Source organism: Orycteropus afer, unplaced genomic scaffold (genome assembly GCF_000298275.1).
Source record: "Orycteropus afer afer isolate SDZICR_OR568_19922 unplaced genomic scaffold, OryAfe1.0 scaffold00199, whole genome shotgun sequence".
Lineage (NCBI taxonomy): Eukaryota > Metazoa > Chordata > Mammalia > Tubulidentata > Orycteropodidae > Orycteropus > Orycteropus afer.
In genome coordinates, this window is record NW_006921786.1 from 1,130,853 (window position 1) to 1,156,130 (window position 25,278).

At 39.7% G+C, this 25,278-nt stretch overlaps 1 protein-coding gene across 1 annotated transcript; it reads right to left on the minus strand.

Annotated features, from left to right (window-relative positions):
- Nucleotides 1–741: 741 nt before the first annotated feature.
- LOC103203079 (myosin-4) lies at nt 742–25,134 on the minus strand. Its single transcript, XM_007948037.1, has 38 exons — nt 24,931–25,134; nt 24,692–24,835; nt 24,432–24,588; nt 23,338–23,365; nt 22,468–22,582; nt 22,285–22,377; nt 22,088–22,151; nt 21,298–21,396; nt 21,083–21,186; nt 20,823–20,961; nt 20,528–20,646; nt 20,288–20,437; nt 17,710–17,880; nt 17,298–17,604; nt 17,136–17,203; nt 15,943–16,030; nt 15,743–15,860; nt 15,345–15,468; nt 15,119–15,255; nt 14,771–15,026; nt 12,343–12,585; nt 12,046–12,222; nt 11,101–11,246; nt 10,929–11,019; nt 10,454–10,843; nt 9,557–9,683; nt 7,510–7,628; nt 7,159–7,355; nt 6,844–7,027; nt 6,405–6,570; nt 6,191–6,315; nt 5,491–5,799; nt 5,200–5,403; nt 4,524–4,649; nt 4,272–4,442; nt 3,894–3,998; nt 3,456–3,551; nt 742–894 (listed from the first exon to the last, which is right to left on the minus strand). The coding sequence occupies exons 1-38, from the start codon at nt 25,132–25,134 to the stop codon at nt 742–744; spliced, it is 5,814 nt and encodes a 1,937-aa protein (XP_007946228.1).
- Between the last annotated feature and the right edge of the window lie 144 nt (nt 25,135–25,278).

The following is a 25,278-nucleotide window of genomic DNA, read 5'->3' on the forward strand; positions in this document are numbered from 1 at the left end:
CTGAGTAGTATAGATGGATAGTACAGTCAGCTACTAACTGAAAGGTTGGGGGTCAAGTCCACTCAGACATGCCTTGAAAGAAAGGCCTGGCAACCTACTTCTGACAAATCAGTCCTTGAAATCCTTATAAAGCATAGTCCGATTTTGACTCACATGAGGTCCCTGTGAGTCAGAATTGACCATTAAGGGTAAGATTAAGGGAGTTACAGTGAAGGGTTCCATTTTAAATATTGTTGATAATAGTGAATCCATTTTTCCTTTATGTAAGTAACTACTGTTCTTTGTTTTTTTCTTAATCTTAGGATCAAGGATTTTCTATGAAGTTATAAAGAAAATCAATAACTTCATTAAAAAATTTTCCACTTTCTGATAACTAGCCGATGTTTTGCCAAGTGAGGTTTATCAAATACCCTACGTTCGTACACCTCAGGCATACTCTAGGCTTTACCTACTTTCTACAGGACCATGTGTGGCTCACAGCTTTCCAACTAGATTGGCCTGCCTGCTCTCTCATGTTTCAGTCTTGGCACTAAGCACTCTTCCACAAGACGTAAGCCTAATGTTTTCTTTTGATTTTCTTTTCTTAGTGTATAAAAGATGTGTTGACACCATGGAGGAAAAAAGACTCACAAGTTCTTTGCAGGTAAATTTTTTATCTGCAAAAATAATAAATACAAAACAGAGTGACAAAGATTTTCACATTTTGTGCATTTCTTTGGTCACCTTCAGTATTTGGGTGAATTACTCTTCACTTATGATTTTTGTGTGAACCTCCCGGCTCTTCACCCGCAGCTTGTTGACCTGGGACTCGGCAATGTCAGCCCGTTCCTCAGCTTCCTCCAGCTCATGCTGGATCTTGCGGAACTTGGAGAGGTTGACGTTGGATTGTTCCTCCTGGGAACAAAAGTACATGTATGAGGAGAAAAGTTCAGAATTTCTATATCCTTAGGTCAAATGGACCTTCAATTTAATTTAATTTTTTTTTTTTTACTTAAAAATGATTAACTCTAGTAAATATTTTGTTGTTGTTATGTGCCGTCGAGTCAGACCCAACTCATAGCGACCCTTCCTTGGGTTTCTGAGGCGGTATCACTACGGAAGTAGATTGCCCAACCTTCCTTTTAAGGAGTGACTGGTGGGTTTGAACCGCCAGCCTTCTGGTTAGCAGTCAAGTGCCTTAGGCATCCTGCTACCAGAGCTCCCAGTAAATATTTTAAGAATCTTAAAGAATTGTTCTTGTTTGTTTGTTTTTAATTTCTATTAACTCCTTTCAGGAGCTCTGGTAGTGTAGTACCTAAGGCACTTGACAGCTAACCAGAAGACTAGTGGTTCAAACCAACCAGCCACTCCTCAGAAGGAAGGTTGTGCTATCTACTTCCACAGTGATACCGCCTTGGAAACCCAAGGAGGGGTCACTATTAGTCAGATCCAACTCAACGGCACATAACAACAACCACCACAACATTAACTCCTTTCATGACTCTTGAACTCATGAATAACAAGGAGGAACAGGTGACATTTGTTCCAAGACATTCTAAGAAGAAAGTGTAACATAAGAGCACTATTAAATACTGCCAGGTTTCCAGCCCTGTTTTTTTCCAGAATCCTAAGAATGGAACCAGATCTCTTAAAAATGCAAGGACATAATTTATATTATACCAAATTCTACAAGCTTTGGATATACATTAATGCCCTTGGAGTATAAATTATTGCCATTTAGTGCAGTTTAAAAATTAAACAAGGAGTTTATTATTTCCTAAAATAGTCTGAGTGGTATCTGACTATGTTTGAATATATAGCAGTGAACTTGAGAAGGCCAGTCCTATTTTAAGGAGATCTGGTCATGTAGTGGTTAAGGCATTTGGCTGCCAACCAGAAGGTCAGTTGTTTGAACCAACTAGCTGTTCCATGGAAGAAAGATGAGGAAGTCTGCTTCTATAAAGATTTACAGCCTTGGAAACCCAGTGAGGATCACTGTGAGTTGGAATTGACTTGATGGCAGTGAGTGAGTGAGTCCTATTTTAGTCTCTTTTTTAACAGACTCCTTAAGAATTCTCCACAATGGTATTCAAATTCAAGATATTAATAAAGCATACAATCACAAAATAATATTTCTTGGAAAAACCTTATAATTTCCACTTAAAAAGGAAAGTAGGACCTGGAGAAAGGTTACATGACCTGTCCAAGGTGTGTGTGTGTGCATATATGTGTGCATGTGCACACAGTGTATGCACTTGTTGTCATTCTTTCTCTCTCATCTCAGATTTTAGACATCAGTGAAAAAAGGAAAAATCACAAATGAACAGAGGAACGAATTTGTGATATGTAGCTGTGTATTTTCATACTTTGTTGTTTTTTCATACTTAGGAAACTGATATTGATTATTATTTCAGATGAATCTGGATGGAGAAATAAGGGAGAGTTCCAATAATCTAGTGGTTTGAACATAATAACTAGACTGTCTGAGTTCAGACTCTTATATTCCACTACCTACTTGATGTCTTCACTTGTGTATACAATGTTATTTTTAATTTAATGTCTCTAAAACAGAATTCTTATTTCCTTCTTGCCTTGCAAATCTGTTCTTCCCTTAGTTCCCTATTTCAGTAAGTATGACACCATCCCCCTGGTTACTCAAATCATAAACTTGAAGACTTCCTTTCATCTCCCTAATACAGCCTATTAGTCTATCTTGTAGTTTCTACATCCAAAATACATCTTGAATAACTCCACTTTTCTCTATCTGCTCCACTATTACTTTAATCCAAGACATAGAAAGGGCTCCTAATGGGTCCCCCTGCATCCACTTGTGTTTCCAACAGACCCTACTCCATAGAGTAGCCACAATACTATTTTTAAAAAATGTAAATCTGATCATGACTGACACAGCTTAAACTCCTCCTGTTGATTGCTAACCAGAAGGCTGGCAGTTCAAACCCACCAGCCACTCCTCAGAAGGAAAACTGGACAATCTACTTCCGTAGAGATACCGCCTCAAAAACCCAAGGAGAGGTCACTATGCGTCCAGTTGACTTGACAGCAGTGAGTTTAGTTTTTGTGGCTTCGCAGTGCCAAATTGCACTTATAGTAAAATCTAGACTACTTACCATGGCCTAGAAGACTCTGAGTTCTGCTTCCAGCACACCTCCCAGCCCCATCACTACCATTCTCTTCCCTGTCCTATGTAACCACACAGTCCTTCTTTCTTTTCCTTGAACCATTCTGTTTTCTACTCAAAACTTCTGCACTTGCTCCTCTTTCCCCTCCCTAGAACATTTGTCTCTAGTTCATCTTCATCTAGCTCATTTCTTCTCATTCTTCAGATCTTCAGTCAATCATTTTCAATTTTCCCTTCCCTGTTTTACCCATTCTTTCTTCCATCTTTTCAACTAAGTTGGCCTGAAGCATTTGAGAACTGGAAGCTGCCCAAATCCTCCAAGTGGTTCTGAACTCACCGCTTCCTCGGCTTGTCTCTTGTAAGCTTTCACCTTCGCTTGCAGTTTGTCCACTAGGTCCTGGAGCCTGAGAACATTCTTGCGGTCTTCCTCAGTCTGAAACAATATATTAAAGAATGAGTTCCTTGAAATAGCAAACACCATCACATTTCATTGTATATTTGTATATATCTCTTACAGGCCCAAAACAAACCCATTGCTGTTGAGTCAATTCTGACTCCTAGTGACCCTATAGAACAGAATAGAACTGCTCCATAGTGTTTACAAGGCTGTAAATACTTACAGAAGCAGACTGCCACATCTGTCTTCTGCAGAGTGACTGGTGGATTTGAACTGCTGACCTTTCAGTTAGCAGCTGAATGCTTTAGCTACTGCACCACCAGAACTTTTTATCCTATGCAGAATGGGGTGAAAACCCAGAAAGGCCATTTTCCTTACCTGGTAAGTGAGCTCCTTCACTCTTCTCTCATGTTTGCGAAGTCCCTTGACAGCCTCAACATTGCGCTTCTGTTCGTTTTCAACTTCTCCTTCAAGCTCGCGTACCTGCAAAAAGATGGGCATTTTAAAGACATCCACTGTGATCTATTCACTCAACTGGATTTTCATTTCTTCAGATAACTCATAGTACTTCATTTACTCTGCTTTATATGTAGTTTTGGATGCCATAGTCTAATTGCTCCTGGTATAAGCTCTTGAGCAGGAAGGACTCTCTCTTCCTCAGCCCTGTATGCTGCACATCACTTAGCAGCACTCAGTATTCAAAATCCTTTGTTGGATTGGAACAAGATGGAAATATATGTAGATCAGGAGACTTACCCTGGCCTCCAGTTTCTGGATCTGCTTCTTGCCTCCCTTCAGGGCCAGCTGCTCAGCCTCATCCAGACGGTGCTGCAGATCCTTCACTGACTGTTCCAGGTTCTTTTTCATCCGCTCCAGGTGGGCGCTGGTGTCCTGCTCCTTCTTTAGCTCCTCAGCCATCATGGCTGCCTAGTTACCAATAAAACAAAATCAGTTAAGAGAGGTGATATGGCACATCAGCATTCAAGTTTGACCACCACTTCCACTCACATCAGTGATGGCCTTCTTGGCCTTCTCTTCTGCATTGCGGGCTTCCTGGATAATGTCCTCCATCTCTCCTTGAATTTGGGAAATGTCTGTCTCTAGCTTCTTCTTGGTGTTGATCAGGCTGGTATTCTGGTAAAATATAAAATTTAAAAATATTAAGTACACAAGAGAAAAGCAGGATGCCCAATATTCTAGTAAACTCAAATGAATTAGCTAATTAATATCCTTCTTTGTTCCATATATGATTTGATTAGACAATATATATTTAAAAAACAGCTAACTCTGGATGTTACTGTTCAGATAAACAAAAATATCAGTAATCTAAACAATTAAATGTTTTAAACTTTTTCCTCCATGAAACATTATGAATAAATTTTAAACTAGTACTAAGAGCTGAGCAGTGGTCCTTGGGTGGCACAGTCAGTTAAGTACTCAACTATTAACCAAAAGGTTCAGTTTGAATCCACCCAGAGGCACCTTAGGATAAAGCCCTGGTGATCTGCTTTGGAAAAGTCACAGCCTTGAAAACCTTCTGGAGTGCAGTTCTATTCTGCACACATGTTGCCTGCCATGAGTCAGAATCAACTGGACAACAACTGGGATTTTTTTGTTTTTGTTTTTTCAGTTTAAGAATTTAGCAAAAATTTCTTTCCACTCTATTGTATTTTTTTATACCCACCTGGGTGTGCAGAAGCTGCACACGCTCACTGGCATCAAGGAGTTCCTGTTCTGCAACTTTCCTGCTCCTCTCTGTCTGTTCCAGAGTGGCCCGCAGCTCCTCAATCTCAGCTTGCAGTAGGTTGGCTCTGCGCTCCACCATGGCCAACTGCTCCTTCAGGTCCTCCTGGCCCCGGAGAGCATCGTCCAGGTGGATCTGGGTATCCTGTGAAATGAACACAGTCATTGAGACACCACCCTCTCAGAACTTCACTCACCCAATTGCTCTGGGGCCATCTCTGCAGTCCCTTACCTTGAGGATACTTTGGGTGTTCCTGTAGTTCCTTAGGGCCTCAGCAGCCATGCGGTTAGCATGGTTCAGCTGGATTTCCATTTCATTGAGGTCTCCCTCCATCTTCTTCTTGACCCTGATGGCATCATTCCTGCTTCTGATCTCAGCATCCAGTGTGCTCTGCATTGACTCCACGACTCTAATGTGGTTTCTCTTCAGCTGGTCGATTTCCTCATCTTTTTCTGCAATTTTCCTATCAATTTCAGACTTGACTTGGTTCAGCTCAAGCTGGATGCGCAGGATCTTTCCTTCTTCATGTTCAAGAGAAGCCTTAGTGAGGGTACGAGGTGACATTAGAATGGGAATTGAAAGTGTGACATTCTAGAAACAGGACTTAGTTCTTAGCTTTGTGCTGCCATACACATTTTTACTCTATTGTTGTAGAAAATTTTACATTGGGCTGTAATTGCTGTTACTTCTATCTCCTCAACTAGACTGTCCCCTTAGAGGCAGGTTCTTAACTTATTCATCTTTGCTTTCTCAGTGTAACCCAGTTCCTGACACATAATTATGTTAGTTGTATATATGGTTAATTTTCTATCCTTATGCTTAGTACAAAGTGTAAAAAATATTTTTCTTTTCTTTTGATTTGCCAATACTTGCATGCAATAGAACCTGATTCTTCTTATAGTTATTTTAGAGTTTATGGTATAATGCCTACCTCTGCTTCCTCTAAAGCAGCTTGAAGTTCGGACTTTTCTTGCTCAACTTGCTTCTTTACTTTTTCCAATTCATGGATACGTTTTCCTCCCTCTGCAATCTGTTCAGTGAGATCGGAAATCTCCTCTGTTGGTGAGCAAAAATAGAGAGATTTGTTCAGAGAGGGAAAACAGTCTTTCAAGTCCTTTGTGATAGAAAATGTGAAGTGTACGCACGCTGCAAATTCTTATTTTCTCTCTTCAAGGTTTCAAGTTGGTCTAAAGATTCCTCATAAGCATTCTTGATTTTGAACAGCTCTGTGCTGAGTGAGCGTGACTCCTTTTGGGAAGCTTCAAGTTCAGCATGAGTTTCTTCATACTTCTGTTTCCATTCTGCCAAGACCTGAGGGACAAGACATGGTTAAGAAATGAAGTGGAGCAAATTTGATGGAATTAATGCTGTGTAAGCAAGCAGCTCTCAAACTGAGTGGAGATGATCTATGTCTGGACAAAAATTTCAGATGAGAAAAATAGAAAACCACAGGAGTCCACCACCTTCCCATGGGCCAGGAGCAACTAAGAATATCTCTCAGATGATTTGGATAAGGCCCACTGAAGGTAGCAGGCTACAATTAATCCCTTGTTGAATGCTAAAGCAGAAAATGGTGCAGAATACCTTGTCAAAGTTCCTTTGCTTTTTGTCCAGGGCTGCACAGGCAGCATTTGTTCTCTCTACTTCAATCATGAGATCTTCCACTTCATTCTGGAGCCGCTGCTTCGTCTTTTCAAGGGAAGCACATTTGGCATTCACAGCTTCTACGTGCTCCTCAGCATCCTGCAAACGCTGGGCCAGCTTCTTCCTAAAAAGTGAAATATGGAGAATAGAAGTACGAGGCCATCAGCAGAATTGAATGTAACCATGTAGTACTTATGGCAGGTAGATTGTGGTTGTTAACAGAGATATTCCCATTTTAACCAATGTAGAACATACTTGGCCTCCTCCAGCTCCTCTGTGCGCTGGATGGCATCTGTCTCGTATTTGGTCCTCCACTGGGCAACCTCACTATTGGCCTTGGACATTGCCCTCTGCAGCTCAGCCTTGGCTTCCTGCTCCTCCTCATATTGTTCCCGCAGCAGGTCACAGTCATGGCGGGAGGATTGCAGGGCATGGGCCAGAGCACTCTTGGCCTGGAAACATAAATGTTGACTTGATTTTGCATTGTTAACGTGGTGTATAGTCCCAAAGTCCCTATAGACCACCAGAAGAAAATCTTTAGAAGTAAGGAGAAAACTAGTACCCACAAAAACTATGATGATGGCAACAAGAAGAAGTAGGGTTTACCTTTATCTCCTCTTCAAGCTGCCTTTTTAATTCCTCAATCTGTTGTGTGAATGCCTGTTTGCCCCTTGATAGCTGAGAAACTAATGCATCCTTTTCTTCTAGCTGACGTGAAAATTCACCTGTAAAGACCAGAAAACTCACGGTTACTTTGGAAATTAAACCTCTAAATTTTAAAATTGCAGCAGAAAAAAGGAGATTTGAAACATGATGGAGACTACAGATTATTAACAAGCCATCTACATCCAGTTGAATCCAGATGAACAAATCTATGTAAAAATGCAAAGTGTGGAAAATTTTAAGGCAGATTACATGTTATGAATAACACCAAGAATTTGGGATATATTTAAGATTACTTGACTAAAATAGAAATTGATGAAGAAATATATTAAAAGAAATGTAAATCAAACCAACAAAATATGTCAGTGTTTTTTTTGTCTGAGGCAATGATGTCATACTAGTTTCCCTTACACTGAAAGATAGGTGAAACAAAGAACTTGTCCTGTGGAAAATAGGAGACTTGGAGCAATTGCTTCTGTAACTAGAAGTGATGATCAAAAGAAACCCTAGAAGCAATCTTATAATAGTGATTACATGTCCTCCCACTGCTAAGAATGAACTGGTTTATGAATAACTAATCAGTTCCCAAACAAAATGGTATTCAAATTTGTCTCCAATTCTACAATCGTCATAATTCAGAAAACATACCAACTGATGTTAGAAACATTAGCACCATTTTGAACAACTTGCCTGGAAGTCTTTTCTCTCTGACACATAGCAAGTGTCACAACTTTCTCTTTCTCTCATGCTACTGAGATACTAGGAATAACCATGTATTGAGGAAGAGAAACCACAGATATATTTTGACTCCTTGAGAATACAATGTTTCTTTGTCATAAAGTGAATTGACAATCTGAATAACAATCATCGTTGTTGTTGTTATGTGCCGTCAAATCGGCCCTGACTCATAGTGACCCCTCCTTGGTTTGCCGAGGCAGTATCGCTATGGAAGTAGATTGCCCAACCTTCCTTCCGAGGAGTGGCTGGTGGGTTTGAACCGGCCAGCCTTCTGGTTAGCAGTCAAGTGCCTTAAGCACTATGCAACCAGAGCTCCTGAATAACAATCGTTATTGTTATCAAAAAAACTTTATTTTGCGACTTATTTTAAGAAGAACAATAGAATGAGTATGAAAGCGTTGAGTGGTCTCCAATGCTTTGACACCCTTATGATTTTAATAGCCCAAATAACCTATAGAACAATTTCTATCTTGTTACTAACAAAATATTGGGGTAGTGATTTAAGTAGAAAGTTGAACTAGTTAATAGAAAAAGAAGTAAAACCAAAGACTGTCCAATTTGGGTAATCCAAAATCCACAAACCTCAGTTGAATGTTCTTGGGCTGAGAATAGTCATGACTATTCCCTTACTTTACTGTATTAATTCCTAGTAATTGGCATGATTTCAGGAAAAAGATTGGAGTGAGTACTCTTGGACAAGTCACTTCATCATTACCACAATCTGCCATCTTTTAAGTGAGATAACATTTCACAGACCAGTGAGGATATTAAGGTAATAAATAGCTTGTTTTGAAATGTGAAGAAATACACTTTGTTAACTTTTAGATTAAGGTCAAATGTACTTTAAAATGTTCAAAAACCAAAACCAAAACCAAACCAAACCCACTGCCATGGAGTCAGATCCAACTCATAGCAGAACTTCTTTGGGTTTCCAAGGTGGTATCACTACGGAAGTAGATTACCCAACCTTCTTTCCAAGGAGTGGTTGGCAGGTTTGAACCTCCAGCCTTCTGGTTAGCAGCCAAATGCTTTAGGCACTACACAAAAGGACCCCTGTATCTCCTTTAGGAAAAAAGAAAAAAAAACAACAAAAAAAACAGCCCATGACACTAGACAATACAGTGTTCCTATTAGTGGATGCCTCCCAGAGAGGTAATACATGATCTCAGGTAACTCAATGCAAAGGTTTTCCAGCAAATTGAGCTTCCCAGGTAAATTTGTCCCTTAAAATCAGTGCTAGTAAATGGCCCACCTGACTCCGTCTGTAAGCGTGATCTCTGACCCGTCAGGTCATTGATCAGCCGTTGATGTTCTTCCTCCTTTGTCTTAAGTTCATTCAGTTGATCTTCTAGGGTGCGGCACATCTTTTCAAGGTTTCCCTACAGGCAAAAAGTGGTAGAAGGCATCTCAAGCAAGTATTTGGACTATGGGAAGTTTCAATCTGAGCACTTCACAGGAGCTCCAGTACCCCTTGACAAACAAACAGAAACAACAGATACCTCAGAGTATGATGGAAAAAGTCACTAACTACTAGTCTAAATATATTGCTGTCAAATTGCTGAGCGAATTTAATGTCTATGTTAAATAGTCTTTTCCGTGATATGAGAACAGTGATACCTAACTAAGTTCATGAGATTTTTTTTGAAAAGCAAATTATGTAATTTTGCAAAAGGAAAAAACAAAAAGCCTAATCAAGGTGAGGTGTTTTAAAAATCTCAAACTATATAGTTGAATTGCATTTTTTATTTGAAAGAGCTTAAATTTTCATGGAGAGTCCTTGGGTGGTACAAATGATTAAGCACTTGATGGCTAACCAAAAGGTTGGTAGTTCGAGTTTGCCCAGAGAAGCTTTGTAAGAAAAGCCTGGTGATATACTTCCAAATAAGCAGCCACAGAAAACCCTGTGGAGGACAGTTCTACTGACGCACATGGGTTTGCTTTGACTTGCAATCAACCTGATGGAAACTGGTCATTTTAAAATAAAGAGTGAGCACTTTGCACCCGCTACACTCAAGTTGTCACCATCCTGCCCCCCCAGCCCCTTCCTTGCATTGGCACAGTTCCCTCCTGCTAGTTCCTCATGATTCTTGAAAGATCAATTCAAACCTGTCTTACAGAGATCTCTTTAAGACCTAAATCATGATGGTACCTTGGCTTTGGAGACAGTCTCCATGTTACTAGCAAGGTCATCAATCTCCATCTTCATTTCACTCTTCTCCTTCTCCAGCTTCTGTTTGACCCGCTGGAGATTGTCTATCTGCTCCCCGAGCTCAGCCACACTGTCCGCGTGCTTCTTTCTCAGGGTGGCTGCCGTGGCCTCATGCTGCAAGGTGGCCTCCTCCAGATCTCTGCGCATTTTCTGGAACTCAGCCTCCCGCTTCTTGTTCATCTCAATCTGGGCTGAAGTTGCTCCCCCAGCTTCTTCCAGCCGCTCGCTGATCTCCTCCAGTTCCCGGGAGAGGTCAGAGCGCTGCTTCTCGGCTTTGGCCCGGGAGGCCCGTTCTGCCTCGATTTCCTCCTCCAGTTCCTCAATGCGGGCCTGGAAATGGTGAAAAGCACAAACTCAGCTTCTTATGTCATAACTGCATCGCTTTAAGCTGGATGGATGGAAATTAAGTACTTACTTGCAACTCCTTGATCTTCTTCTGCAGCTGCATAGCAAGGGCCTGTTCATCTTCAATCTTGCTTTGCATTTGGCTCATTTCAAACTCTTTCCTGTTAGAAAAGCACTTTATATCAGTTACAGAGATATTAATAGACATTTTCCCCCATGAATCCTTTGTCCTTACTGCTTACTTTTTAAGCTTTTCATCAAGTTGCTGTTTGTCATTTTCTACATCCATTGTAGATTCTTGGGCCAATTTTAGGTCTCCCTCTAATTTCCTCTTTGCTCTTTCTAGATCCATTCGGATTTTCTTTTCTTGTTCCAAAGACCCTTCAAGCTAAAAGTGAATAGTCCATGAAAATAATTCCTATAAATGGCACCACCCTCCATCCTAAATTGAAATTTTAAACATCATATCTAATGACCAAGTTATTTTAATATTTGTTTGAATTAGGCAGATTTGTCTCATCTATTCCATTATCATTGCTATTTATCTAGCACAAATATTTATCATTTAAAAGGTAAAGTGAGCCTTGCTGTTATATTATTACATTAAACTGCCTCCAACACATGACTCCTGTATTTCCCTATTGTAATCCATTGCAATCAATGCTTCACCCACCTGCATACCATAGTAGTACTTCCAAGCCAGGACCTTTGTTAATTCTTTCTTACTCAGATGTTTATAGTGGATTCCCTATTCAATATTAGAGCATCTTTAAAGCCAAATTTACCTTCCCCATTCCTTATTTGGAATCCCTTTTTTCTGGTGACAAAAAATTAATCATTACTACTTCTTCACTTTGCTGCTCTCCCTTTTCAGAATGTTCTTCTTTCTCTACATCTCTCCACAGTGTATTCATCTTTTAAGCCAAGCAAAAGACCCACTTTATTTATAAAGCTTTCCTGAGTAAACCACACTAACTTTTCTTTCCCTTAATTCTCCCCCCTCATATTGTCTGTTCCTCAACTTTATTGATTTCCTGTGTTTACGTCTGACTCCTTGTTGCAGAGATGATGTCCTATACTTCTTAAACATAGGAGGCACTTGATAAATACTCATTATGTCATGAGAACTTATGCTTACTTAGTTTGTTGCCAAATAGTAAATTGTTTTTACATGATAGTCGGCTTACATCATCTACTTGTTGTTCCAGCTTGACTTTAGCCTTGGTCAAAGTGTTCACTTTGTCCTCTTCTGCCTGCAGGTCATCCAGGGTCTGCTGGTGGGCCTCTTGGAGGGCTTTTTTCTCCTTGGTCAGCTTTGCGATGGTCTCATCCAGGCCGGCCATCTCCTCTGTGAGGTTTTTCACCTAAAAAAGGTTAAGAACGAGATGATCACTGCTATGAAGAATCCCTACGTAGTTTTACAGAATACGATCCATACCTTATGTTCTGTAATATTATTTAAATTACACGAGAGTGGTTTTTACCTTGTTCTCTGTGGCATGCTTTTCCTTTTCAACCTTGGCCAGTGTCAACTCAAGATCATCAATGTCTTTCTTGAGCTCTGAACATTCATCCTCCAGTTTTCTCTTCTTGGCCGTCAGCTCAGCATTGATCTCTTCCTCATCCTCAGCTCTCTCAGTCACCTCTTTGATTTTGGCCTCGAGCTGGATTTTAGTTTTGATCAGCTGGTCACATCTTTCCTCTGCATCAGCCAAGCTGTCTGCTTCCTAAGAAGTGATGGTACATTTAAATTTTATTTCCTTGAACATTTTTAGATCTTATTAATGTTTTGAAGCCAAACAAGTAAATTGTATTGTGAAGCCTCAGGTTAATTTCTTTTAGCTTTCTACTATTCAGCATATTTATTATTTATTGGGTATTTATTATAACACTGGAAAAAAAAAAGAAATTTAAGATATGGTACCTGGTGAAATTATGATACAAATATATATGCTATAGCCTGTATTTGATTTGTTGATATACAATTTCAGAAAAGTTATTTTTCTTTAACATTTAGTTTTGGAAAATCTTCTTATATGAAAAAATAAGGAGTTGGGTATCTTATTCATTTCTAGGAGAGAGGGTTATTACCAGAAAAGTGACATAAAGGGAAGACATGTCCACTAGTGACAGAGCAGCTTGAAATTAAAAAGAGCATCTAAAAGGGCAAGGACATGTTAAAAGGTAGTAGTTACATGATGAAAATGTTTTGGAAATAAATAATCATGATGGTTGCACAACATTGTGTGTACACATATATTGCACACACACACACATATATATTAATGCCACCAAAAGGGAGCTCTGGTGGCATAGTGCCTAAGGCATTTGACTGCTAACCAGAAGCGTGGTGGTTCAAACCCACCAGCCACTCCTCAGAAGGGAGGTTGGGCAATCTACATGTGAGTGATATTGCTTTGGAAACCTAAGGAGGGGTTGCTATGAGTCAGCTCCGACTCGATGGCAGTGAATTTAGTGTTTGAGAATGCCACTAAATTGTTACTTAAAAATAGTGAAAGTGGCTAATTTCATTATATATATATATATATATATATATATATAGTTGTTGTTGCTATGTGCCATCAAGTCGGACCTGACTCAGCAACCCTTCCTTGGGTTTCTGAGGCAGTATCACTACGGAAGTAGATTGCCCCATGTTCCTTCCGAGGAGTGGCTGGTGGGTTTGAACCGCCAGGCTTCTGGTTAGCAGTCAAATGCCTTAGGCACTACGCTACCAGAGCTCCCATTATACACACACACATGCACACACACATATGGCCACGATTTAAGTAAATGGTGTAGAGAAGTAGCAAGCATGTTTATTGCAGAAAGAAATAAGAGATGGAATATAAACTCTGTGATGGCAGATACCATGTCTCTTTCTCAATATTTTTCTCTATTGCCTTCTTTATCAAGAATCTATTAAATGGATAGTTGGTGGAATGATATTAAAAGCAGTTCATATAGTACTCAAAGGAGAGGAGTATGCTTGGATTAAGCCTAGATTCTCCCTTCAGTTATCCCTTGATTCTTGATGAACCTCTCCTCAACTCAGAAAACCCTGATGTGCACAACGTACAAGGAAAATCACAGTATAACCTACATATTTGCAGTTTATGTTTCTTTAAATTTTCTAATTATGTGTCCAAAACCTATAGGTCCAATAGAGACCAATCTGGATTCCTCTTCTGAATTCAGAGAACCAAAGGGTAACCTTAATATTTTTGTTGCTGATTTTGGTGATAACAACTGAATTCTCTTGTCATCTGGATCATAAAAATGGGTTAGAAAGTTGCCCTTGGTCAAATATTTCTCCTCACACTTCTGAATATTTATTGGAACATATAAACAAGAATAGAGAATTGTCACAATTTTCCACATCAATATCATATTTTACATAAAAGTTGACATTATCTATAGAAAGTATTGCCATTATCCCTTACAATGATCCTGTTCTTTCAAATATTAGAGAGTTCCTAAAAACAGAGTTGAGAGGGAAGTTGCCAAGGGACTGTAGATTTAAAAATTTAGAATATTGGTTTCAAGTTGATGTGTTTTTATCAAAAAATCTCTTCCTCTTCCCTCTTCACTGCCAATATTGTTCTTATTTACATTTTTCAGTAGGGATAATCTGAGAGAGAAAAGATACCTATTTCCTATCCATATTTTGCTATGAAATACTGTATGAGGAAAGGAAAAATATTTTTATTTTTCCCTTCTAAATATTGCAGAATCTTCAGTGTGACATATGATGTTTTACAGAATATTTTTAGGAGTTATGAATTAGAAAAAAATTAACAACCAGCCCCTTTGTAAGGTGATATCTAGCTCTTTCCCTAGTGATTGCTGAACTGAAAATTTAGCATCAGATCACCAAGAAGCAGGTTCACAGTCGAACTAAGTTCAACTCACAGATTGAACTTGGAGTTGCAGGTCATTTTTCTCTTGCATCAGTGCTACCATTTTCTCTTCCAGCTCTTTTCTTTTGGCCTCAGCCTTTGCAAGGCTTTCTTTGGTCTTCTCAAACTCTTCCTTCATGTTGGCCATCTCCTTCTCAGTCTCTGCACTCTTGAGGAGAGGCTTGATCTTGAAATACAGCTTCATCCAGGGCCAGTGCTTCACATTCATGAAGGCACGGACATTGTACTGGATGCAGAAGATGGATTCTCTGTGATATGAGTAGAAATGTTGAAAGTAAGCTTATGACAGGAATTAAAAGGCTTAATCTGACCATGTTAACTAAGGTATCCCTATTAATACCTTCTTTCCACCATCTTCCGGTACTCCACTCTTGCCAAGAACCCTCTGCACATGGCCTGGGTCCGGGTAATCAGCTGGGCCAGCTTGTCATCTCTCATCTCCTCTAGGAGCCCCAGAAGACCAGCTTTGAAAAAGACCTGAAGATGAGCAAAGTTTCAGATTGTTAACTTTATATAAAGTTCAAAAGGACAAGATTTGCATCAGTTAAGATTTAGAGAATTATTACCTTGGTGTGACCAAATTTATACTGGGTGTGGTCAACATCAATGGACCCAAGGAGCTTCTCAGAAGCTTTCTTGCTGTCAATGAATTGTCCCTCAGGAATAGCGCTTGCATTTAAAACTTTGTATCTGTTTAAGCCATACAAATAAATTATATAGCTGATGTCACCAACAGGAGAGCTTCCTGATATAGCCATTGCACAGAAACAACATAGCCACTGAACAGTTTAGCAAACAAGAAACCTTATCTACCCCTTTATCTATTCTTTGTATATTCAAAGGACATCAGATTTTTGGTCTGTCATAACAAAGACTATTCATATAGTTTCTTTTCCCTTCAATTTTAATACAAAGTTTTAAAGAATTCTTTCATTGATAAATTAAACCTCTTAAAATAATTCACCTCTGTTTGAAGTCTGCATAAAGGATTCTGCTCGGGAATCCTTTCCTGCAAATCCTGATGCCTTCAAGCACACCATTACACCTCAACTGATGCAGGACAAGTTCATGTTCCATGGCACCTAAAAGGAAAAATATACACACTTTATTTAATGGTCTAAAGCAAACCTACAGAAGCTTGTGTGGTTATCAGAAGTATCTTACCAGGAGTTTTGGTCTCATTGGGGATGATGCACCGCACAAAGTGGGGGTGAGTGCTCCTCAAGTTGGTCATCAGCTTATTTAAATTCTCCTATGGAATCATATGTAGACTTCACATTAAAAATGCACTGCTTTCTTACATTCTTATTTACAGATATAGTTATTGTGTCCATGACATTGGCAAAATTCTAATGAAGAGTATCCAGATTCTAATTTGCTAAGAGTTATCTCTGAAATTTCTACGTTCCCAACATACCCTTCTATTTCTTATTTTTGTGCATTACAAACATATTTTTCAACTCTCTGTAGAAGTAGTTGTGAAGTTTGATTCACTGCTGTTGAACTTCCTGGCATGCTTTTTAATTTTAATATGGCATTCTGGACATAATGCAAATACTCCACCCATACTCTTGCTTAGAGATGTGGTCTGGTTTTAGTACTAATCCAATGCCTTCCACCAAATCTCTTATTTCTTTCCTTACCCAGCTTTCACTTGTGTCTATCTCTCTATCACATGCTTATTCTTTGGCGCAGGGACAGAGTTCTGGCCCCCTGCTGCTTCCACAGAAAGTGACCTTTTAATGTCTCATTCGGGGAATTGGCAGAAAGCTAATAGTCATGTTACCAAGTGCTAGAAGTTTCCCATCTTACGGAAACCCTGGTCTTTCTGGAGCTTTACCTAAGAGCATTAGAGATGGGATTGCCAAAATAATAATAATAAATTTTCCTTAAGGAGTTACTTCTTATCACATATGATTTCTTATTTCCTTCTTTGAATTCAGCCTCCAACTTTCACCATTATTCTTTTACGCCCAGTTTTCAAAATTACCCATTTCAGTTTCAATCAGTGTAAAACCTGAGCACCTAAATAAGTTGGACATTTCCAAAGTCTCAACCCAAATTTCATACTTTACTTAAACCTACCCCATGAAGCTTTTTAAGTGTCAAATGACCACATTCTATCATCTGATACTGATTTCTACTCTCATCCCTCCTGACTCCCACTTCTCTTATATACTCATGCATCTCCTCCCTGCTCTCCTAAACTTTCCTACTACACAGTTCTCCCATTGCCAGCTGACCTATTTCCTGAGTTCCAGTTCCAGAATCTTTGCAATACTACTTCCCCATCCCCACATGATAAAGTGAAATTTAATTTCCCAAATCTAATTAGAAAGAGAAAATGAAGTTTATACCCTGAAGAGAGCAGACACAGTCTGGAAAGAAGAACCCTTCTTCTTTCCACCTTTCTTTCCACCACCCTCTGTAGGACAAATAAAGCACAAACAATCATAATACAGTCTTTCTTCATTTATGTATTATACATTAAGTAACACATTAATTTCCTTGAAAATTACCCTGTTCAGCTCCTGACCCAACGAAGAGAAGGGCCAGAGTCTTCATTGCAGACTTCTGGTACAGCCCAACCACAGTCTCGTTCAGGGGGTCCTTGTTCTTGTCGAGCCAGCCAACAATGTTGTAGTCCACAGTGCCAGCATAGTGAACCAGGGAGAAGTGGGCCTCAGGCTTGCCTTTGGCAGGCTTGGGCTTCTGGAAGTTGTTGGACTTTCCAAGATGCTGTTCATACAGTTTGTTCTTGAAAGAGGTGTCTGTGGCCTTGGGGAACATGCACTCCTCTTCCAGGATGGAGAAGATGCCCATGGGCTAGATTTGAAGACAAAATGCATATGGGATAAGTAGGAGCTGTAGTAATGAGCAAAGTATATTTGAGAAAAGGCTACTAAGTGATATGTTGATAGAAGAAGATACCTTCTCAATGAGCTCGATGCAAGCAGCCAGGTCCATCCCAAAGTCAATGAACTCCCACTCAATGCCTTCCTTCTTGTACTCCTCTTGCTCCAGGACAAACATGTGGTGGTTGAAAAACTGTTGCAGTTTCTCATTGGTAAAGTTGATACATAGCTGCTCCAGGCTGTTGAACTGCATTAGGAGAAAATACAAATTAGCACACAATGTATAGTCAAAAGTTCTGTTTGGAAGGTGCTTTTCTTAGTTGATTGGTTAGCCCAATCACTTTCTTAGGACCCTCTTAGGATCCTAAGACTTCTTCATGCAGGCAGCAAGCTCTTTACCCCATTCCTGGTTCTTTCTTGCTGTTGCTGACTGAAAATTTTCACCATATTTAATAGAATTACTTCTTAAATGAGAATTACAGGCTTTGAGTGATGCTTTCCTAAAGAAATCCAATGCCTTCCACCAAAATCACCAAAAGAAATTTGTGTGGGTTTTTTTTAGTAACATTTTTTTTTCAGAGGTTTCTTAATAATGATTTATCTACTACTGATTTTGTTGTACAACTAGCTAAGCTTGCCATATGAACCATATGTTGTTAATAATAAGAATAAAAATTAAGCATCTAATATTTCCTGAGGATTTACTATATGCTAGATACTATACTAAAAAACTCACTGCTGCCAAGTCGACCCTAACTCATAGTGACCCCTCCTTGGGTTTCAGAGGTGGTATCTCTACAGAAGTAGATCACCCAGTCTATAGTAAATATTTAATAAATATTAGATGCTTAATTTTTATTTTTATTATTCACTACATATAAAATTATTGCACTTAATCCTCACAGCAACCTTTTTAAGGTGATACTATTTGTCCATTTTTTGTGTGAGGAAACTCTATCAGAGAGGTGAAGCAACCCTGGTAAGACTACACTACTAAAGAGAAACTTGGGGGTGCCAACACTTTGACACTAGAGCTAGTGTTCGTAACAACTTTCAGAGCATGAGTAGATGTCCTGCGTTTACTATTCAGGACTTCTATCTGTAGACACAATCGGTGATAATATCATCTGTGAGCACTAGCACTATACACAAAAGTCAGAGCTTCTACAACATGAATGAACCTTGCAAACATTATGCTAAGTGAAAGGAGTCAGTCACCAAAAAAAAAAAAAAAAAAAAAAAACCCACCCATAGAGGCAAATCCATAAAGACAGAAAGTAGATTGGTGGTTGCTAGGGTCTAGGAAAAGAAGGGGCAAGGACTGACTGCTTAGTGGGCATGGGGTTTCTCAAGGTGATAACAATGTTCTAAAACTGATGGTGCATACCAGTGAATACACTAAAAACCATTGAATTGTATACTTTAAGTAGGCAAAATGTATGGAAATGTGAATTTTATCTCAATAAAGCTATTTAAAAAAAAACTCAGAGGATTAGTTTTCTTTAAAAAAAAAAAGTTTGGATTGCTCTTCCTGTCCCTGCTTGTTGTTGTTGTTATGTGCCGTCGAGTCAGCCCTGACTCATAGCAACCCTTCCTTGGGTTTCCGAGGCAGTATCGCTACAGAAGTAGGATTGCCCAACCTTCCTTCCGAGGAGTGGCTGTTGGGTTTGAACCGCCAGCCTTCTGGTTAGCAGTCAAGTGCCTTAGGTACTATGCTACCAGAGTCCCTGCTTAGTGACAGATTATTCACTCCTTCCTTACATTTGGTTGGGAGTTGCTGCAACTTCTCTTGTCCTTAAAACTCAGACATTTTCATGCCATTTCTCTCAGTTCACTCAACTTCTGAATCCAACACATCTGAGAGATTGCTGTCAGGCAAACCTTATATCCTAAGCTATGTGGAAGGTATTTTTTCTTAGATAGATGAATTTGAATTTCTTTACAATGCCATTGCTATCTGCTGGTGGCGTGATGCCTAAGGCATTTGACTGCTAACCAGAAGGCTGGCGGTTCAAACCCACCAGCCACTCCTCAGAGGGAAGATTAGGCAATCTCCTTCCATAGTGATACCATCTCAGAAATGCAAGGAGGGATCACTATGAGTCAGATCCAACTCGATGGCAATGAGTTATACCTCATTATTTCAGAGTTTAACCTAATATTAAACAAGTATTTTTTTCCCTTTTAGGCAGATTGAGATCTTAAAGTCTTTCTTTGAATTTGTCATTCTCTCCCCCCACTGCCACCTTTTTCATCTTCTTTATCATTTACTGAGTTCTGACTGTGCTTTGGGATCTTTGACTATGTCTTAAGGTCTTTGAACTCAGAAATCACCACACTGGCAAAAAAAAAAATCTCAAAACCAAGTGTATAATCTGGAATACTGGGTGCTTTACATACAGGTCCTAGGTTAATTTGTTTAAAGATCTGTCATATATTTTCTCATTTTTTCAATTCACACAGCTAGTAATTGCTGGAGAGTGAATTCTGGTGTGTCGTCTCATTCCAAAGTCCATGTCCTTTCATGGACTTTTGGTCCTCTTCCATGTATCACTGTACTTTGTATTGCAGCTATTTCTCATAAACAAGTTTCAATATTGACTGCAGCAGCAAAATTTGTAAAATATTCTGCTACAAAGATTCTGCTAACTCACATCAAAGATCTCGAAGCCAGCAATGTCCAAGACCCCAATGAAGTACTGTCGGGGCTGCTTGGTGTCCAGCTGCTGGTTGATGCGGGTGACCATCCACAGGAACATCTTCTCATAGACGGCTTTGGCTAGAGCACCCACTGCATTGTACACCTTCACAGACAGAGTAATGTTAGTTGGCATTCTTACAGACATGTCATGCAGACCTGGGTTGTGTGTGACTCATTGAGGTCCTGCACTTACCTGCTGCACAGTCTGACCTTTGGTGACGAACTCATTGCCAACCTTCACCCTGGGGAAGCAGAGGGCTTTGAGGAGGTCAGCGGAGTTCAGACTCTGGAGATAGGCCGCCTTGTCAGCAACTGCAGAGACACAATTCAGGTTTCCAATATGATCTACTGGGCCACACAACTCATAGTGGCAGAATCATGAGTGAATCACTTTATAGAAGCTCAGCTGCTAAGGAGACATGAGATTAAAATGGACTTTTCTGCCTGTGTGTTCTCCAATCAAGCCCAGATGGAAGTCCATTTGGTACCTTCAGTGCCATCTGGCTCAGCTTGCTCCTCACGCTGCTTTTGTTTGAATTTCATGTTCCCATAGTGCATTACAGCCCCTGTGAGCTTATAGATGGCCACTCTTTCATCAGAAGTGAAGCCCAAGATGTCAATGGCGCTCTGCCAGGAGAGATGATAGGACAAAAGTTAGGGCAGAAGAGATTAACTTATTTAGCAGAATTTATACTGTTTGTTAAGGTAACCACTGGATTTTTTTTAAAAGTGCATGTGTACGACTTACATCAGTGGCCATCAACTCTTCTTGGTCATCAATGCTGGGGACTGAGATCTCCCCCTGACTGACGAAGGCATAGTCGTATGGGTTAGTGGTGATCAAGAGCATTTCTGGGTACATAGAATTCAGAGCATATGTTTTACAATAGGTTATATCTTAACATTGCATAGAATGTATATGTTACATTAACTCCTAGCCTGTGAATTTAAGTTATTTCTTACCAATTAGATCTGGCTTCTTGTTAGACATGATCTGATAAAAAATATGGTAGCTTCTTTCTGCCTTTAGCTGGAAAGTAACTCTGGACTTCTCCAGAAGATCTACAATGGAAAGTAGGCAATGGATTAAAGGGAAAAATTATGAAGTGGCCTTGGAGTAATTTTGGAACTTGGGATCATTAACTAAATCTTTTCAATCCCTTGATATTTCAGCTGAATGTTCCCATGAGGTATCACATATTACAGCTCTACAAACACCATAGCAGTTGTTTTTACCACCTCAGGAAAGAAACTGAAGCATGCCTAACACACATCATATTCACTTCTCATACAGAAGATCCTTGATACTTGAAATATAATTCCTTCTTTTTTAGTTATTTTTTGTCATTGTTGCATAATTGATTCTTGATAATGCTTGCCTCCCTGGGACATCCTCTCATTCTGTAGCAGAGGCGTTATTAAGAGCCACATTTATCAAGATTGAGACTAGGCAGATTAGACTAGATTCAATTCATAGGCAAACCATTCACCCTTAGAAAGATTTGAGGTTCATTCTGAGGCAGATACTTCAGACAAGCCCTACAAGTTGCTTCCAATTCCCACAAAGTTATTAGCTCATGGCTGAAATTGGTAAAGCACACAGTGGGCTGTGGTTAAAACTGGTATCAACCACTGGCATGTTTTGGCAGTAGGCTGGTATTTACAGGCTTCAGGCTCAGCAGGAGCTTCTTGGTGTTTTTGCAAATCATCATTTGTCATTCTTGGACTCTTTTTAAGAGGTCCTGTTACTCACAGGTTTCAATATCAGCAGAAGCCAGCTTCCCTGTGGTACCAAAGTGGATCCTGATGAATTTACCCTTGCAAGTAAAAAAGATGATATCATGTTCAAAACTTGAAGTTCCCAAGAGAGATGCAATTGAGATAATAATTTAGACATGCTTTCTCTGGCACTGAAGTGTAGAGGAGACCCGCTGCTACCAAAGTACTTACAAAGCGAGAAGAGTTGTCATTCCTCACAGTCTTGGCATTGCCAAAGGCTTCCAGTAGAGGGTTGGCACTGATGATTTGATCTTCTAGAGTCCCCTGCAAAGGAAAGAACAAGCTGAGACTTGAGAATTTCATACCTATGAGTCCAGACAAAGTCATGATTCTTACTGTGGCAACCAGACCCACCTGCATTTTGCCAGAAGTAGCTTCCTCTTTCTTCTTTTCCCCAGTAACTGCAATTGTTGCAAAATACTGAATGACACGCTTGGTGTTCACAGTCTTCCCTGCCCCAGATTCTCCACTGTCAATCAAAGACCAAACATATGCAAGAAGTTAAGTCTAGTAACATGTGAAAGTGCTTCCACCATTAGCATTACTAGCTCACACATCTATTTCTATGTCTCTCTGTTAGAGAGTTTTCCAGATCTTTCTCTTTGGCCTTCTTATAGCTCATACTACTTCTGTTGCTTTGCATGGACAAGAACAGAGAAATTCATTCACTATTCATTTAACATATTTCTTGAGAGCTTAAATGTGCCAGGCTCTTTTCTAGGTACTGAGGACGGGAACTTAAAAAGCAACCACTCAGTAACTACATGGTAAATGAAACAGCTAGTAAGATACTCTACCAAGAGATGCACTTAATATTCAGCTTCCTTACACTAGAGACATGAGCCAAAGTAGGTCTTTGAAGGAATAACCATTCCCCAATAGACCTTAAAAATGAGCCAGTGGTAATGTGTCCAAACTGCTCTGCCTTCAGAAGGCTCTGTTGCTGACTCCCTGGACTATGCTCTGATAATATTCAGAGACAGTGTTTTACATCTCCTACTCCAAGGAAAGTTCTGTAGTTCTAGACAAGACTAGAAAATGGTATAATTTGGGCCATGGTTATTTTATATTCTGATGCAATCTAAATTCTGCAATAAAGGGAAAATACTATTCACTTCCAGGCTGGTCATGCCATTGCTTTAAGGTGGGACGTTAACTAATTTTTTCTTTTGTCTGTCATTTTGCCAATAAAATACTAATAAGCCTCAGAATAGGAATACGTACGTGATCAAGATAGACTGATTCTCCCGATCTAAAGGGAAAGAAAATGGGATAGTAGATATAATTATCAGTTACACACACACACAAAATAATTTCTATAAGGAAATTCTGAGGACATTGTGTCATTTTCAGTAGAGTTGTTCAATGTATTATTGTAAATTTACATTTAGTATTATTCTTAAACCTCTTTGGTTGGAGAAGAAAAACATAAAATGTTGTTGAGTCTTAAGTTCCTTAAACTCCCATAGGAAGTGGGCTTTTTGGTTTAACATAAAGAGCACTACATTAGAAAGCCAGACACATTCCCTAATTGTCATCTGTAGATTTCTATGACATACTGTCTGCTGATTAAAACATGTAATTGAAAAATGCATAATATTCTAAGAAGGGCCTGGGCTGTAATTTCATAAGGGTAGTTGAACCTGTAGTTCAACAGGTTAAAATTGTGTTAATGAGACTAAAGTTGAGATTTAGTTTCTGAATGGGTCAATTGTTCTCACTTCAAAAGTCCTTTTCTTATAGCCACATACTACAACCTCAATTCTGAGCAGCCTTCCCCAAAGTGTGTCATTGAGTCACCGGGTAAAAGAGAGTGGCTCAATCAGAAGGAAACCCTTCTAAGGGGGGCGATATAATAACACCTATTTACATGTAGATAGTCCCAAAATATCATCTTCCTTCAAGGAGAGGCTGTCATATCTGAAGCATACTCTAATGACTTTAAAGAGATAACAATGCTTCCAAAAGTATCCAACTTATAATCAACAAGAAACTTAGGCACTAGAAGGATTCAACACATATTTTTAAAATTTCTATTCAGATGATATTGTTCACTCATCACTTAATTTTACTCTTATTATTTAAGTATATAAAATAAATTATGTATTTTCAACCTAGGAGACTAACAAACTTGACAGGGATGGAACAGTAGCGTGGTCTGGTACTATCACAGAATTGGAATCAGGACAGAATTTTAGTCTCAGCTTTGATGGTATCCTCCTGTGTGTGCTTATACAGCAAGGGGTTAGATTATGTCTAAAGGCCTTTGTGATTATATGAGTAATATAATTCTTACAGAAAACAGTTGAGCAACTCACCAGTCAGCATGAACTGATAGGCATTGTCAGAGATGGAGAAGATGTGGGGTGGGGCCTCCTGGCGTTTTTTGCCCCGGTAGGCTGTCACCACCTCTGCATTGTACACTGGCAACCACTTGTAGGGATTGACAGTGACACAGAACAGGCCTGAGTAAGTCTGCACCAAAATAAAAAATATTTTATGGGCACCTTAAACATCTACTGTTTTTCAATAAACGTGAATCACCCACATCAATATATAGTCATGAGAATGAACTCACGTAGATCATCCAGGCTGCGTAGCGCTCTTTGAGGTTATACAGCACAGCAGGCTCATGCAGGTGAGTCATCATGGCCATGTCCTCAATCTTGTCATATTTGGGAGGGTTCATGGGGAACACCTGGTCATCTTTAACCGTTACGGTCTATCAAGTCAAACAAGAGAGGCCAAGTCAAAAAGTGGCAGCTAACATAACCCCAAACAAGGCAGAACCTCATCATTTCCAGATGCTTTACTCACAGCTCCACCTTCAGTCTTGGCTGTCACCTTCCCCCCTTCCCTGCTCTGCACTGTTGCTTTCACAAAGGACTCCTTGGCATCCACCACAAAGACAGATGTCTTGGCATCAAAAGGCTTGTTCTGAGCCTCGATGCGCTCCTTCTCAGACTTCCGGAGGAAAGGAGCAGCCTCCCCAAAAATGGCCATCTCAGAGTCGGAGCTCATGGCTGCAGGTCACTGTTGGCAGCCCACTCAGGACCCTGCCCAGCAGAGGAAAGAGAGAGATGTTATAAATTCAGAAATTGGACCACTAGATTCACAGTTAAAGAAAAAAAAAAAGTTTATTCACAGACTAGTTGGGCACTTAAC